Source organism: Eublepharis macularius, chromosome 12, assembly GCF_028583425.1.
Source record: "Eublepharis macularius isolate TG4126 chromosome 12, MPM_Emac_v1.0, whole genome shotgun sequence".
NCBI lineage: Eukaryota > Metazoa > Chordata > Lepidosauria > Squamata > Eublepharidae > Eublepharis > Eublepharis macularius.
The window spans coordinates 33,130,536-33,147,429 of NC_072801.1; the positions used below are offsets into that span (position 1 = coordinate 33,130,536).

Here is a 16,894-nt window from a genome sequence, read left to right on the forward strand (position 1 = left end):
GAACATCAGACATCAAAGCCCAGCATGGACTAGAGGACTGCCACGTACGAAACATAATTGGTGCAATGCAATGCAATGCACACCATGACCCACTTTTCACCTTTCGTTGATTCCATCATGATTCTGGGTCTTTGCGTACAAGGAGCTATTTTAACTTTTTTTTGGCTCTTCCAACTTTAATTGTTCTATGTTTTGTTATGTTGGAGGTGCTTTGGCATGGCATGGGCAGCAAATATAAATCAATACATGCCATAAGGGCAAAAGTGGGGCTCCAACCCCGAACTGGTTAAAAAACTTTTTCTAAAAGGTACTGCTAATAAATCAGGCAGTCATACAGGTGCCACCTCTTATGACTGTATCCTGCCCCCCCTTCTGTACTCTGTATTCTGCCTTGGCCCTGATCTGGATATCCTGGGTGAGCCTGTTCATATGAGATCTCAAAAGCTACGCAGGGTTGGCCTTGGTTAGTAATTGGATGGGAGACCTCCAACAAAGACCAGGGTTGCAGAGACAGGCAATGGCACACCACCTCTGTTAGTCTCTTGCCATGAAAACCCCAGCAGGGGTTGTCATAAGTCAACTCTGACTTGAGGGCACTCTGCACCACCATTCTGCCTTGAGCCTCAGTGAGAAAGGCAGTCTGTAAGTAAGTCAGATAGATAAATGAGCAAGAGTCAGGTCCAGTAGCACCTTAAACCCCAACTAGATTTCCAGTGTATGAGCTTTTGAGAGTCAACGCTCCTTTTGTCAGATACCCAATGAAGGGAGCTTTGACTCTCAAACGCTCACTCTTGAAATCTAGTTGGGCTTTAAGATGCTACTGGACCCAAATCTTGCTCTTCCACTACAGACCAATACTGCTACCTCACCTGAAACTAAATAAATGTTACTGTCCTTCTTCTCTCTCTCTCTCTCTCTCTCTCTCTCACACACACACACACACACACACAGAAAAGTGACTGTCTGCAGATTTTGTCCTATGTGAATAAAAAGAGAGCTTTGAAGGGCATTCTTGTAAAAAAAGTGCACCATTTACGTCCAAAGCATCATTTTCATTCATGTGCCCCTTTATGAAGATTTGATCAACTAACAAAATTCATACAGTCAACGGCCTTATTTAATTGGGGAAAATATTTTGCACACTCTAATAATGAAAAAAATAAGCACTTAAAATTCCCTTGATGTCACCCACAAGTATATGCTTACTTTCGTCCTCATTATTTTGATTGGTATGCAAATGAAAGTTGCAACCTGCCTTTCTCCAGCTCTCTTCATCAAATCCCCAAGTTGCCTCCTGCTCAACCCAACCCTACAGTCATTTTAGGCTCCGGGAGGACTCCTTCCTAGAAAGAGCCATGGAGGGGGGCTACACACCGTGCGGGGCTAAGGCGGAGTGCGCATGCGTGTATAACACACGGACCAGCCACAGTCAGGCTCCGGGGGCATCTGTACAAGAGCATCCCTACTGTCTCTTGGGCGACCTCTAGCGGCCGAGTGACCAGCTAGGACCAAAGGAAGAGGAGCCGCGGCTGCCTCTGCGCGCTTTGGTGATTGACAGGCGTAAGGGAGGTGAGGAAGAAGGTGCGCATGCGCGCTCCTGCCGCATCCTCTGGTCGAATGACAAACGCTTGGGAGAAGGGGCCGAACCCGTCGGGTGCGCGCACGTCGAGCACGAACGGCTCTTTCGTAGAAATGAGGACGCACGCGTAAAGTACGTACGGCCCATTCTTGCGACCTCTCTAGTAATGGGCAGGGTCTGGAGCGCGCGCATGCGTAAATCGCATCGGGCCCACCCTCGTCGCCGCCTCCTGCTTGACGGATTGAGGCCGAGGCGAAGCGAAGGAAAATGGCGGACAGGTTCTCCCGCTTTAACGAGGACAGGGACTTCCAGGTAACCGTCGCAGTCCACGTCAGGGAGCGAGCTCGAGACTGGCGGCCTGCGGGGGTTTGTTGGGGTCGTGAATGCCGTTTGCTCGCTTCCAGTCCGAGTGGGGGTGTCCGGCGCCCCCCTTTAATTTCTTCCTCAGGGTTACGAAGGCCTTTTCTCCATTTGGGCTTCCCCCCAATTTGTCTCCTTGTTGGAAGGGGCGGGGCTTTGCCTCCGTTGCCTTCAGGTTTATTCCACGGGTGGGAGATGCTCACTAGCTTCTCACTCCCCCGCCCCGTTTGTCCCAAACAAATTGGGTCCACCCACCCCCCCTAACACAACTCGGGCACTCTCGCCTTCTGGTTACTTGAACGGAGCGTGAGGGGTGGGGGAGATGAGAGCACTTCGTTTAACTTCCCCATCCTTTGCCATTGCCATATTTTCAGAGACGTTCTATTGGATATACGGCTGGTTTTATTTTTGGACGGGACTAGAATAAGAGTAATATAGACATGTTGGTATATGAATTATTAGCAGATTTGCTTATATTACACACAGTTAAAATATGATTGCCGTGGATGAGTATACAATTTGCATAATGTCTGATTATAAAAGATGCTTTGTGAGCAGCATCCTAAGGGGATATGGGGGCGCCAGTGAGAGAGTTTACAGTCCAGCTTTCACTCTCAGGACTGCTACAGTCAAAACACAGTATTAAACAACTGCTGTTCTATGTGAAGGGGGCCCCTTCTCTTGATTCTGTTGGCTTCCACTCCTGCCTTCTGCCTCCTAGCAGTGATGTAAGACTAGACTTGGCCTGCCCACCCCCCCAATTCCCACTAGCTGCCCAAATCTTATGGAAAGGAGCACTGAATGATGGTGAGGCTGTGATAGACTTGCTTCCTCCTTTTTCTCTAGTGGTCCAGCGGAATTGTACCAGGTGACCAAATGGAGCCATAGTGATGGCCAGGAAGGGCTTGAGGAGGGTGGGAAATGGCCTCCTCTCTTGCTGCTCTAGGGAGTACTGGACCCTAATGACCACTGAGGTGGCTTTACTTGAGTGGGGGTAGCAGCAATGATGGATTCTGCTTCTCAGCTGACATATGCAGCTGGCTACTTACAAGGCATATGTCATATTTAATTCCAGCACTGCATCCCTGTGCAGTACAGCACCCACCAATAACGAGGGGTTGGTGGTACCCACTTGAGGTGGGACCAAGAGTTTTGTTTCGTAATGCCATCAGTAGTCCCTCAAAAAAGTGTCCTAGGACTCTGCTCTGGCACATTTGGAGTGAAGCAAGGAAGCTGCTTTGCCCACACATGGTGTGGTCTTCAGTTCAGTTTAATAATAATAATAATAATACTCGATTTATATACTGCCCTTTAGGACAACTTAACACCCACTCAGAGTGGTTTACAAAGTATGTTATTATTATCCCAACAACAATCACCCTGTGAGGTTGGTGGGGCTGAAAGAGCTCTGGAAGAGCTGTGACTTAGGGTTGCCAGGTCCAGCTTGGGAAATTCCTGGTGATTTGGGAGGTGGAGCCTGGAGAGGGTAGGATTTGGGGAGGGGCCTCAGTGGGGTATAATGCCGTAGAGTCCACCCTCCAAAGCAGCCATTTTCTCCAGGGGAATTGATCTCTGTCACCTGGAAATCAGTTCTAATTCCGAGAAATGTTCAGCCCTGGAGGCTGGCAACCCTAGCTATGAGTGACCCAAGGTCATCCCACTTGCTTCAAGTGGAGGAGCAGGGAATCAGGTTCTCCAGGTTAGAATCCCGCTGTTCTTAACCACTATACCAAACTGGCTCTTTATTCAAGTTTAACAGCCCATAGGCCATACACTAAAACAAAATTTAAGAATTAAAAATAACTGTAAAACAAAAGTTTGCCACGTCCACAATGCAGTTTTTGCAAAGGCTACTCAGCAGAAGTCTTACTCATAAAGAACTGGGAAGGGTCAAGTACTTCAATTTCTTTTTAAAGAAATCGCTTCTCAATCTTTTGGCTAAAATCAAGTGCGTAGTCTTGTGTGTCACTATTTGACACTTGTGCTGAGGGTTGCCTATCCCTGGTCTAAATCATTGTGTTGGGTTGGAGAGAGGAAGCAATTCAAAATAATCTGGAGGCAGAGGAAGGAACGTTGAAAGTATAATTTCTAAAGTCTCTTATTTCTTCCCCTCAGTGTATGGAATGAGATGGGCATGTACAAACAAATAAGTGAAAAAGTCTCCATCATATTGGTTAGCTAAGAGTGAGAGGAATTGTTATTCACATTACTGTTTTGATAATTTTGTGCTCCAAAGAATGTAACATCCCTTTCTAGTTCTTGTTGTCTTAGCACAGAATAGTAGATTGCTACAGGTTATCTAGGATGGGCTGTGCTTGCCCAACTTCCTTCCCAGGGTATCTCTATGAAGGTGTCTGCCTATGCATTCGTTGTCTGGCTAGACAGAATAATTGAATTGATTTTAAGGTATATTTGCTAAGTGTGCCTGTCCAGGTTGGATGATGTGTTCCTTTCTGCTTACTAAATGTATTGCATTTAGCTTGCACTTTTGGTGATAGTTGACCTTTTCAAATGCTTAAGGTCATTGAAGTTGATAGCCTGTTTTATAGGGAAATCATAATCAGAGTTGCAGGCTGCTGGTGTTGATGATTTCAGTCTTGCCAAAGGGCCTTGCAAATTACTTCCTGATAGGCTGCCAAAAAAGGTCATAGTAAATAAACAAAATCAGCTCATTTGAAAAAAGTACTCAGTACAAAATTGTTTCAGCTGGTCATTCCTTTCAGATTTCTGCCTGTTGGCATTTGCTAGTTGTGAGCATCTTTACTTTAATATATTAGCATGTGGAAAAACATTGAATAATAAGTAATTTTTTCTCTGCTCCCTGGACAAAACCAAACCATTTTACAGTATAGAAAGAGAGTGCTGCATTACTGTTGCACATTCTGGCAAGAGAAATTTGGGTCAGGAGATGAATACTGATACATATGGATTTTTTAATTCTTTGGAATTCTATGAAAATAGCAGTCTTTCTAGCAACCCAATTAAGAGGGATTTGTGGCTGTTCTAGGTAACTGGAGCAGTACATGGAAAAATGTAGGTAGCATGGATAATTGTAAAATAAGACACGATGCTCTTCCTCTGTAGTAGTCCCTCAGACCCCTTTTAGCAGTGAAATGGATAGCAGCTTCATTTCTGATCTGTTGTTTATTTCTGTTGGGTATGAAATGGGCTCTATCTAGCCTCTGTGAGCTTAGGTTACAATAACAGTGCAATCCTATGGAGAGTTACTCCAGTCTAAGCCTATTGAAGTCAATGGGATTAGACTGGAGTAACTCTCCATAGGATTGCACTGCAAATGTGTTAATTTTTAAGGTGCCACAACAGCTTGGTTTTATTTATGGTTTGGTCTGCTTGAATAGGCTTGACATTTCACACACACACACCCTTATTTTGGAGCGATATAATACAGGGTCCTGGGATGACAATAAGTTTTTTTAATAATACATTTTATTAAATATAAATTTTAACCAACAATCAACCAAACATACAAACAATAACAAAGTGCAATTAGAATTTCTTACATAAACAACATTATCATTCATATACAATAAAAGTAATACAGACAATACGTTTTAAAAAATGAAATTTCAATCAGCGGTTATTTTTTTAAAAGTTCATTTTGTAAACTACAAGGATAGGGTAGAGACAGTGGATGGTGGGAGAGAGAGCTTTTCTCCACCTCCTGTCATAATAGAACATAAGGGCATCCAATGAAGCTGATGGGCAGTGGATTCAGGACAGTCAAAAGGAAAAGCTTCTTTACACAGCAAGTTATTAAAATGTGGAATTTGCTGCCAGACGATGTAGTGATGGCCACAGGCTTTAAAACGGGATTAGACACATTCATGGAGTCTTATCAGTGGCTACTAGCCATGGTGACTAAAGGGAAACTCCACATGCAGAAGAGGTAAACCTCTGTAACTGAGAGCCAGAGACAACATCAGGGAGAGGCCTTAGCTTCTATGCCCTGTTGTTGGCCCTCCAGAGTAACTGGGTGACTGCTTTGTGACAGGATGCTAGACCAGAAATACCATTGATGTGATCTTGTATGACCATTGTTATGACTTGTGCTTGCTAGATGCAATCAAGGAAATAATTGTAGTTTAAAAGGGAACTTGCGTAGGACTTAAGGTGCAAAGTACATTTCTGTTTTGTGTGTCCTTGAGACTGTCATTATTCTTATGTAACAGATGGGAGAATTGAGAAGGAAGCATAGAGACTTGCCCCCTTCTTACTGGTTGGAAACTTGATTAAAATATGCTGCTACTTCCAAATGATGAATGTGTGTAGATTAGCTGTTACCTTGGCAGGGATTCTGTGGTTTAAAACTTTTGCTAACCCATTAAAGCATTTACTGGTCTATGTTTGGCCATGAATCCTTCCAGCAGAAAACAAGTGGGCCTACTAGTGGCTGTTGAAAAATCCGCAATAAAAGGGGCTTAAAAGGGAATTGCAAATAGTGATGGAGAAGACAGCAGAGTCAGACCTGGAAAATGGTGTTTTGTGAGTCTTCAGGCTCATGATTGTGTGCACCTAGCATGGAAATGGAGTGTGTGGATGCACAGAGGATGTACTCTGTGTGTGTGTGTGTGTGTTAACGAATTGTTCCTGAGACTTAGTGTAATCTGGTTTGAAATGTTAATCACGCTTAACATAATACGTCCTGTGCACTCGTCTCCATTTCATGTAGATTCCTGCTTCAGGTATTCAGCTTTAAAATAGTACACTGTAAAATACAATCTTACTTCTTTTTTTTTTAAAGAGAGAAGAAGAAGGATTGGCAAACCAAGCTAACAGAAACCTACAGTAGGATTGTGTGACTTGGAAAAGAAAATAATGAGTCACTTTTATACTTTTAAGAATGAAGCTGCATGAACAGATGTCTGAAGACAGAGGGTAGTAAATGGAGTGAGGAATACCATCTGAAAACATGGTGTAGTGTTCAGGAATGTTGAACTGAGAGACTAAGTTCAGATCCCTACACTGCTATGAAACTTGCTGAGTAATTTTGGGCTAACCACCATCTCTTAGCCCAACCTACCTTACAGGGTTGTGATGGTAAAACGGAAGAGGGGAGACCATCCAGAACTCCCTGAAGGAAGTGTGAGATAAAAATGTATACATTTTTTTAAAAAATGAGATCCCCAAGTAGTATGTGGAGTCCAAGTACAGTTGGCCATCCCATCTGCTCACCCAGCTCAGATGCCTCTTGCTTATTTACAAAGCTCCTCTCAGCCTTGTCCTCCAGGTCCTCCTTCATTTTTTCAGTATTTCTGTCCATGATCTTTACTTCTTCATCTTTTCCACTTTAAATTGTCCGGAGGCCTCATGCTGTGTGTTTATTATATTTATATTCCACCCTTTTTCCTATGGAACTCAACGTGGCGTAATGCAGGTTTCCTAGGAGTCTTCTATCAAACATGAACAGGACTCAAATCTGTTTAAGCTTCAACATGCTCAGTATATGTGTTTTCCAAATGTACCACCTCATACCAAATAGCCCTCCTTGTTCTCTCTGACTTTCCTTTATGCCTGGAACTCTGCCTTGGATGCTTAAATTCTGCGGTTTCTCTTCATTCATCTTTAAAATCTGACTTTTTCATGACAACTAAATGCTTATGTCTAATAGCGTTTACTTGCATACATGATTTTTTCCCTTTCAGTCTCTCTATTTTCTTCCCCATTGTTTCTTGAAGTACACATTGCAAGTTACTTGTCCCTTTGGCTTATTTTATTGTGTAAAGAACATTGAGCATGCCATGTAAATAACGATAAAGTTTGTGGTTCTCCTGCTTGGACAAAACATTTGACTGGTCAAAGATTTTTGTCAATTCTTTCTAAAGCATTATTAGAACATTTAAAAAAAAGATATTTGTCCAGCTCTGGTGTCAACCCTAGCTGGTAGGCCTAAAATATTGCAAGTACTTGTTTTAGGGCCAGAAGTATTAGCTGCCCTCTCCTACAGTTGCAAAAGTCAGTTGTTTCGGCATAGTTCACCAGGCATGCCCATCAATTCTGAACATTTTTCTGAGTTATAATATTATTGTGGTCATTATTTTGGCAGTCTGTTGCCTAATTTGAAAATGTCTGCTGCCTCCGAAAGATCTCTCTTTTAAATGTGGCTTTTTATGAATCTTACAAAAATAAGTAAATGAAATTGAATATTTTGCCTGCCCTGGCATACCAGAGTTCACATTAGTGGCCTAAAAGTGAAAAACAGAACAACTTCCTTTGTGAGCTGAGCAGGCAGTTAGAGGTCTGCTAGCCTGCTTTTTACTTATTTTTTTTAAAGTGCCAGTCCTGTGCCAAGTTATTCCAAGTTAAACCCATTCATTTCAGTCGGTTTAGTCGATTATACCTGTATAGAATTCCACTGCTTGGTTTGCCTTGTGGCTGGGTTATCTGAATTGTGTGATTGCTTGTACTGGCTGCCAGTGCCTCAGCTTTCTGCTTTTTATGTGAGGAAGAATCTCAAGACCTCCTGTAGGGAGGGACTTAGATGCCATCATGTAAAAAAACACACACACACTCACTCACGCACACACCCCTTGCCAATGTAGCAAGGATTCTTTGATTTCCTTTGCAAAAATGATGCACAAACATTTGTTCTGGGGGTTTCTCAATTCAGAGCCATGGGAATCTTCCAGTTTGTGTCATAACTAGGTTGCATTCACCATCATGATTTGATTTTTGGGCTCATGCATTCCCTACTCCCCTCATATGCAGAGCCATGATTGAAGACTTCCTAGTTTCAGTTTAATGCCAGTTTCTTATGGTGTCTGAAGGATCTTGTTTCTTTTTCCATTAACTGGGTCTGAACAGACATTAAACCATAATTTAGGGATCTGGTTATGATGAAGAAACTTAAGGTGTGCATATTTGGACATAACAAATTAAAGTTTGGTTGAAGACTTTCTAAACCAGGATGTCTTCAGTCATGATTCTGTGTGTGACGAGATGAGAAGGAAGAGTGTGTATGTAATCCTGGAAATAAATAAGGGTTGTATTCATCATGAATAAATGTCAAACTATTTGTGATGTCTGGCTAGAATTACACTTAAATATTTTATCTCAATTTTCTCCCACACGGGATGCAAAGCAGCTTATAAGTAAACCACTCTTGTAAGCAATCAGTGTTTAAACAAAAATATACAACCACTTACCTACATTTTGATATTTGTTTACTCAATCAAGGTCAATTCTCATTTAAACTATCCTTCATCTCATCTCCCTTTCTGGTGTGCAAGCACTCAGGACTAAGTTGCTTCCTGCCACTGCTCCTTTTGTGCCTTCTCCCTGCTGTTCGTTGAGCTTCTAAACTCAGCTGAAGGTGGGGAGAGAGGAGTTACACTCTTTTACGGTGACATTGATCTGTATATTCAGATTGAAAATTGCAGGCTGGCTCCCAGAGGATCTGCTTGTAGGTTTTATGTCCTAATAACTTGCAGGGGAACGCTTCTTTGTTTAAAGTGCTGCAGTGTTAGGCCTTATTGTGCTCTTTTTTCTAGAGCAAGCAGAAACTGTAATACTAGTGATGATATAAAGGAGCACCAACTACTCATTCTCATACTTCAAATTAAACTTCAAGCTTCTTGCAATGGTGTTTTTCCTCCTGTTATCTAGGAAACTTTTTTTTTAATTATATTCCAGGCAAATTTGAGGTTATTACCACATTTTGATGCAGTGCTGTTGGAGGTTAGGGTAGTTGAGGATCTTGCCCTCTGTCTTTGGAGAAGTTTTACCACCATCCCTCTTCCTCGTGTGGTAAGCCTTTTTTTGGCAGAGGAACACTTTGAACTCTGTAGGAAGCTGCAGCAGTGTAAATTTTAAATGTAAGTCGAGCATCAGTGCACATAGGCACACGTCCCAAGAACATTGTATATTCTTTTTCAGTGTACTTGCATAAGGTCATAGATTTACTCTAGCCAAGGAAAAGCACGTTCTGGTTTAATACTGGAACATCCTATTGTATTTGCATTTGTTTTACCTTGGAAGGCCATAAAAGGTGACTTGGTGTGTCATTTGAAATATTTGTATTCTGCCTTTGCATCCATCAAAGGATCCGTGGGATAGCTTACATTAAAAAAAAAAGTAAGTGCCACAGAAATGTACTGGAGGAGGGGAGCAGCAACCTCCATAAAGGATCAGAGAAAAATATAATTACATCAAATAAATCAGCAAGTTCAAGCTTCACAAACCTTTTGGACGAGTACACTGTTAACTTTGACACCAATAATGAGAGGGAAAGATAAACATTTATTAGAAAGTCATACTGTAAGTACAGCACTGCTACTGCACAGGCCCACTCTTGTCACAGTGGAGGTATTTGCAGAAATGCCTCTGATGACTGAAGTGCCTGAAGAAGCCCATAGAGAAGGAGGAGGTCCTTGAGATAGTACTGGAACTGTGATGTGCCCGGTGCCTTCGGAGACTCCCTAACTCTTCCATTACTTCAGCACTTGCAAAAGCAGGGGATCACATGGGAAATTAGGTTATGTAGGTAACTACGTGCTGCAGCATTACCACTGGACCAAATTCACTTCATAATAATACTACTACTAATAACATTCGATTTATACACCACCCTTCAGGACAACTTAATGCCTGCTCAGAGTGGTTTACAAAGTATGCCATTATTATCTTCACAACAACAATCACCCTGTGCAGTGGGTGGGGCTGAGAGAGCTCCTAGAAGCTGTGACTGACCCAAGGTGACCCAGCTGGCTTCAAGTGGAGGAGTGGGGAATCAAACCTGGCTCTCCAGATTAGAGTCCCGCACTCTTAATCGCGGCACCAAACTGGCTCTCAGAGTACACAATCAGTAGCTCCCACCATGTACTGTGTTAAAGAAGTACTAGGACTCCTAAAAATGGAGTACTGAGTTAGTACTCTACCAAGTTCTGGTCTCTGTCCATGTGAAAGATTTTGTCTACAAAGTGTTGAGCAAAATTATTGCAATGGGCTGCAGAGCAGTCCACCTCCTCCTGTAGGTCATTGCTTACAGTATGTTGGTTAGAGAGTCATGAATTCACTTTTAAGATTTTGTTGTGGATGTCAGTATTTCTGTTACATTCAGATACCATGTAAGCTATGTTAATTTTAAGAAATGATTATGACAATCTTAAAACTATTTAAATAAAATTTATTATTCTTCACTGCAGATGTGCCGGTGGAGAACATGAAATGTTATGGATTTCACATTATGGATTTCACATTATCCATAGGTTTTTTTTAAATTTATTTTTAACTTTTTCAATAACAACAAAAGGGAAGATATTCAATAGCAAAATAAGATATTGTACAAAGATTTTTAGCGTTACATTATCACAAGGATTCTACATCTAAAAGTGATTATAGTTAGAGCTATGAAAAATAATAATTTGGAAAATTTTACCAACATGCCTTAACATTTACGTAAACAGTTATCTACCCTCCCTCCTGCTGAAATTGCCCACCCCTCCATCCTTAACAAACCTTCCCTCCCTAACCTCCCCCTCCCCCTGCAAAGATAAATACAAATTGCTAGATTCACTAATCAAGTGTTATGCACTAAACAAAAAAAGAGCAGAATTACAGTTAAATCACTTGATTATGTTATTTAAACAGCTCTCTGTACCTTGTGGGTATATACCCCACTCAGGTACTTGGTATCACTTACCAAGGTAGAAGAGCCGTAATACTTCCTGGAGCTGAACCTGAAATGACATAATGCTTTAACTTTTCCCACCCCCGAACCTTAATTAGTAAACTAGAACATTGTATTTGTTAGAATATATATAGCTGCTTCTATGCAGAAAAGTTAGAATTATAAGCAGGCTACAATGAGGAAAATGACTATTAAGTATGTCTGATTGGAATTTTACTACCCTTTTGTGGGGTAGGAGGCTGAGATCTTTTCCTTTTAAGAGATATAGTCTCTGGGTCTCTGGGTATCTCCAGATCCATATTCTTCAGCAGGGTCAAACCTGAATCTTGGTCTTCTGCCAGATAAGTGTTCCCTTTGTGTGTGACCTGGAGCTTTGTAAAGCTTGACCATCTGTATTCAATTCCTGCTTCTCTAAGAGTTCCTGTGATCAGTTTAAGTTCTCTTCTTTTGTTGAGGATTTCTTTTGGTAGATCAACAAAGACAGCAATATAAGACCCATTATAAGTAAGTGAGTTCTGTTGTCTGGCCATTTCTAAGATCTTTTTTCTTGAACTCCCATCTGAAAAAGTTGCTAAAATGTCCCTGGGGCTTTTCCTTCGTGGATTATTTGGCAAACCAAGCCGATGTGCTGTGGTGATTAGAGGGGCAGTATGATCTCTGAGGTTTAGAATTTTTGTTAGCCATTTGTTCAAAAAAGCTGCAGGATCTTCATTTATTGCTTCATTTTCTTCAATCCCTCTAAATTTAAGATGAAGCTTGCGATTTGAAAGTTCTAGGGATCGAATTTTGCTTTTCATTAAGTCATTGTCCTTTTGCAAGGCTTGGATTTCGTTTTGCAATGAAGTACTCAGATCCATTGCACAATCGGCCTTATGAATGGCTCTAGTAATGTCCAATTTTATATCTGAGATCTGGTCAGTTAAATTTGAAATTTTATACAAGATTCTTTGATCCATTTTTTGCAGCAACAAGGGCAAATTAGTTTCAGACAAAGTTTTACCTGTTGCATTTGCCTCAGGCGCCATTTTGAGTGCTTCTTCTCCAGCGTCATTTTGAGTCTCAGGCTGCAAAGGCACGGGAAAGTAATCCTGGAGCTTTTTAGCTGACTTGCCATTTGCATTTTTCTTTTCTGCATTGTTCTTGCCCATTATTTGAGCGTTCTTGCTTAAATGAGTTGCTTTCTTTTTCTAATTTGCTCGAGGGGGGAGCAGAGCTCAGGTTTCTGCAACTGTCTTCATCCGAAGCAGAGCCACGCCCCCTCTTATCCATAGGTGTTGAATGTGTAAGTGGATGGGCCATCCATGGATGGTGTAACTGCCCAGAAGTCAGTCACATCCAGTCAGCACAATACCCTTGGCCAGCTAACATGAACATCCTGCATATGCTCCACAACACACATCTTGTTGTGAATATGGAGTCCTGCCTGAATCTAGGTGAGGGAATGAGTCCCCAGTTTTTCACTGGAAATAAGCCACTGGGATTACTGGGCTCTAGAATTCAAATAATCTATAAAAAGGTCCTCTCAGATGTTGATTCTTTATTTTTTCCCTATCCACAAAGGCAGAGCAAGCGGGAAAACTGGACAACCCATTTTTATACCAGCAGTCACTAGGTTTTAAAATTATGCTAACAACAACAACATTTGATTTATATGCCGCCATTTAGGACAACTTAATGCCCACTCAGAGCGGTTTACAAAGTATATTATTATTATCCTCACAACAATAATCACCCTGTGAGGTGGGTGGGGCTGAGAGAGCTCCTAGAAGCTGTGGCTGACCCAAAGTCACCTAGCTGGCTTCAAGTGGAAGAGTGGGGAAGCAAACCTGGTTTTCCAGATTAGAGTCCCGCGCTCTTAACCACTACACCAAACTGGCTGGTATATCCGGGCTGGTATATTTCTGGGTTTTTGCCTTTGTATTTTGCTTGAGTCAAATCCTCAGTTATGATTTAACTTATTACAGATCCCTCCTGTGTTTCCTCCCTTTTGCCTATAAACTTTTATTTTAAACATTCAGATATGCCTGTCAAACCATTCAGTATTGCTACCTGAGGAAAGGAAGGAAAGAGTTACCTTTCCGTCTTTGTTCACAACTCCTCAGATCATTGCCAAAGTCACAAAGGGACATAGTCATGTGAGCAGCAGCATCTGTCCCAAAATCACTAGCATTAATTTCATAATGTACCATTGTTAGTCTTACATTTTACTGATAAAGTTGTGAAATGCTAGCAGTGAAGTAATTCATGTAAAAATTCCTTCAGATTAATACATGAGGAAGATGTTGGTTGTAAAAATAATTGTTCTATTCAATATTGTATTCCACCTCCCCATAAAACTGTTACCCAAATAATTTTCGTTATTCAAAAGTAGAGCATATTTTTTTGTCAAAATATGTTTAATGGGAGTGCAGTTTTTATGAAGTAACTTGTAACTCAGGGTGGGTTCCTATGAATAGTTCCCTGAGAGTAAGCCCCATTGAATAAAAAGGGACTTTTGAATAAATATATATAAGATAAGAAAACTGGCAGAGGTTTACCTGTACGTTCTAGGATTGTGAACTGAGTTTGTAATATATAAGAACATTGTCAGCCTGTTAATGTTTACACGATAAGATTTTTGATAGTTTAAGCAGTTGCTTTAACTAATTTACCTCTGTAGAAATACACAGAGGTGAACTCCAGAGGCATTGGCAGTGCTGCTAGGACTCAGTCTCCTTCTGGCTGTTGGCAATGTAGAAAGAGACAACAAGGGACATGGCTTGTGCCATTGAGACCTGCTGGATTTGTGCCACTCAGTGGCAAACTGAGGCCCTATCTTCTTCCTGGACACCATTGGCATGGGACCAGATAACAGTTGTAGCCAGCACCTTTAGCTTCTGTTTGGGTATAATCTGAGTCCTACTGCCTTGCTAGTAGTGCTGGTCTTGACTCACCCCCGTGACAGGCAGTATACGTGTGTGAAGCAGCAAAATACCCTGGGCCAGCCTTGTTTGCAAATAAGACCTTAGAGCTTAATTTAAATTGGTTGTGTAGTCCATGCCCTATCTGCTTACAGTCAAAAAGGGCAGTTGTAAAATTCATAGGTTTGCTTACACATGAAAAAATGACTTTTTAATTCAGCCTCCTGTTAGATCATCAACCCTTTTATCAGTAGTTTTCAGCAGGGTAGTTTGGACCCGAAGGTTGTAGCAAGCCGCTGTAAAGGTGAGATATTTTGCTGCTTTTCTGAAGGTCCTGCTGCTAGTGCACACTCCAGAGGGCAAAGGTGCTGTGCTCCTCCCTTGCTTTGTATGCATGCTTAGAGGAGCAGCAGGCTCCAACAATCCCTTGCTCTCCTCACAGACAGCAGTGGTAGCAGGAGTGCCAAAAGAGGGGCAGAACATGGCCCAGGGTTGGCCACTGGTGCTGCAGTATCCTTTTAAACAGCCAGATTTGGCACTGGTCCTGTGGCAGCTGGAATGAAGAAGTGACCAGCCGGGGCTGCTCAAGGGTGGTGGCAGGTGCACGAGCCAGTCTTCCCTCTCTAGGCCTCTCGTGGGCATTGCTCTGCCTGTCCTTGAGCTGCCCCCCAGGAGAATGAAAGCTGGACTGGCTGCTACTGTGGGGCTCCTGCTGGCTCCTCTTCTTTTCCAATCAGCCATTAAGTCCAGGGATGCCTGTGGCATTCCCAGAGCGGCAGATATGTGGGGGAAGGGGAGAGCAGGAGCCAGCTCCTGAACACAATGTGAGCCAGGCAGCCAGAGGTGATGGTGCTGTTGTCGCCTCCCCAGAAACCATACTGCATGGAGATGGGGGAGAGGAGGACAGTAGGAGCCACCACCACACAAACCTGGGCAGGCTAGTTTGCAAGTAGGTGGTGAAGGGGGGATAAGTCTGAAGAGGATGGGATTCCCTTCATTAATTTTGTGATTCCCTGCTTGTTATTTCTAATTCTCAACATGACTCCAGTTGTGGTGCCGTGTACTGAGAGAGGCAATTTTTCTGCAGACCTGGGGCGGGGGGGGGGGTCATCTTCCTTCAGATTAATGGGAGTTCCCCAGGTCTGCAGAAAAATGAGAACTTTTAAAAAAATGAAAACATAAAGGTACCATGAGTAGCGGGGGAGACAGCCAGGCAGAGTGGTGGGAAGGGGCAGGTGAATGAATGAGCGAGTGGGGCACTGTTGTCACAGGGATTCCCCTGTGAGTTTCTTTCAAATCCCTGTGGGGATGCTACTGGGAGGAGGTAGCAGTAGCCTATTTTGTGGCTGCCATGTGAGCCAGGCACTGCAAGGGGAGGAGAGAAGATGCCCCCACTGCATGAGCCAGGCAGGCAGAAGCAGCCGCATTGCAGGCATGTGGGCTGCCTGGCAATTGGGCGGTTCAGTGAACGGGTGGGGTGGAATCCTCCTCCCCCATGAGTGTCTCAGGTTTCCTGCTTATCATTACTAATAGGGTAAAAGACTGTTTCATACACATCTGATAGTTGAAGCATACATTCTTCTGCATTTAAATTGGAGGCATGTTTTACCCCATCGCTTAAAAATATTTATTTTTCTGTGAGCAGGCAAAAAGAAGTGGAAAAGAACAATGGGCAACTTCCTTGGAGGGCAGTTATTTTGATTGAGATTGGTTGATTGATCTGGTGCGCTCAATTAAGGCATGGCAGGATTACCCACCCCCAGTGAGTAATTGGAAGACGGCAAATCAGAGCACTTGGTTGTATGGTGATGGATTGGTCTGCCTCTTCTAGGGTTGAGTGTTTTTGGCTCATAAGAGCTTTTAAATTTATTTCTTGCAACACTCCAATGTGTCTTCTCCAAGCTCACGATTTAGGAATTACCAGTATACAGTGTGGGGGGAAATCTCTTTGCCAAGATCTGATGTCCTTACCTAGGCATTTGAAATATTATTCTGGTGAGAAACTGAAGTTGAGTATATTTTGATTGACTTCATTTTTCAACTAAGTGGCAGTATGCTGGGCAGGTTGCCTATCTCTTCTTACTCTCCCTTCCACCCTGTGCTTGGTTTTACTAAATTTCAGCTTGTAATATCTGTTCTCTTCTTGTGTTCTAAGAAATGTAAAATGATCTTGCAGTAGGCTACACTATTGTATTGTTTGTGTAGTACAGGTGACAATGTAGATCCATTCCTTCCTGTGTTCTGTTGGAGGAAACTAAATAGTTCTGCAGAATACAATCAAATATTTCCCCTTAATCTGAACTGTTTATTAACATTTTTGTGGGAATCTGGTGAGTTCAGCTGCTTCTTTTTATGTCACATATGCTAAGATATAACTTTATCTGTAAGAAAATAGATTTCATGTACAAT

At 42.3% G+C, this 16,894-nt stretch overlaps 1 protein-coding gene across 1 annotated transcript in view; it reads left to right on the forward strand.

Annotated features, from left to right (window-relative positions):
* Positions 1 to 1,832: 1,832 nt before the first annotated feature.
* The window catches only part of GPATCH8 (G-patch domain containing 8), an 83,527-nt gene continuing 68,465 nt past the window's right edge, over positions 1,833 to 16,894 (forward strand). Inside the window, exon 1 of the mRNA XM_054992598.1 lies at positions 1,833 to 1,891. Coding sequence (XP_054848573.1) covers positions 1,847 to 1,891 — 45 coding nt within the window. The 5' untranslated portion in view covers positions 1,833 to 1,846. The remainder of the gene's footprint in view (positions 1,892 to 16,894) is intronic.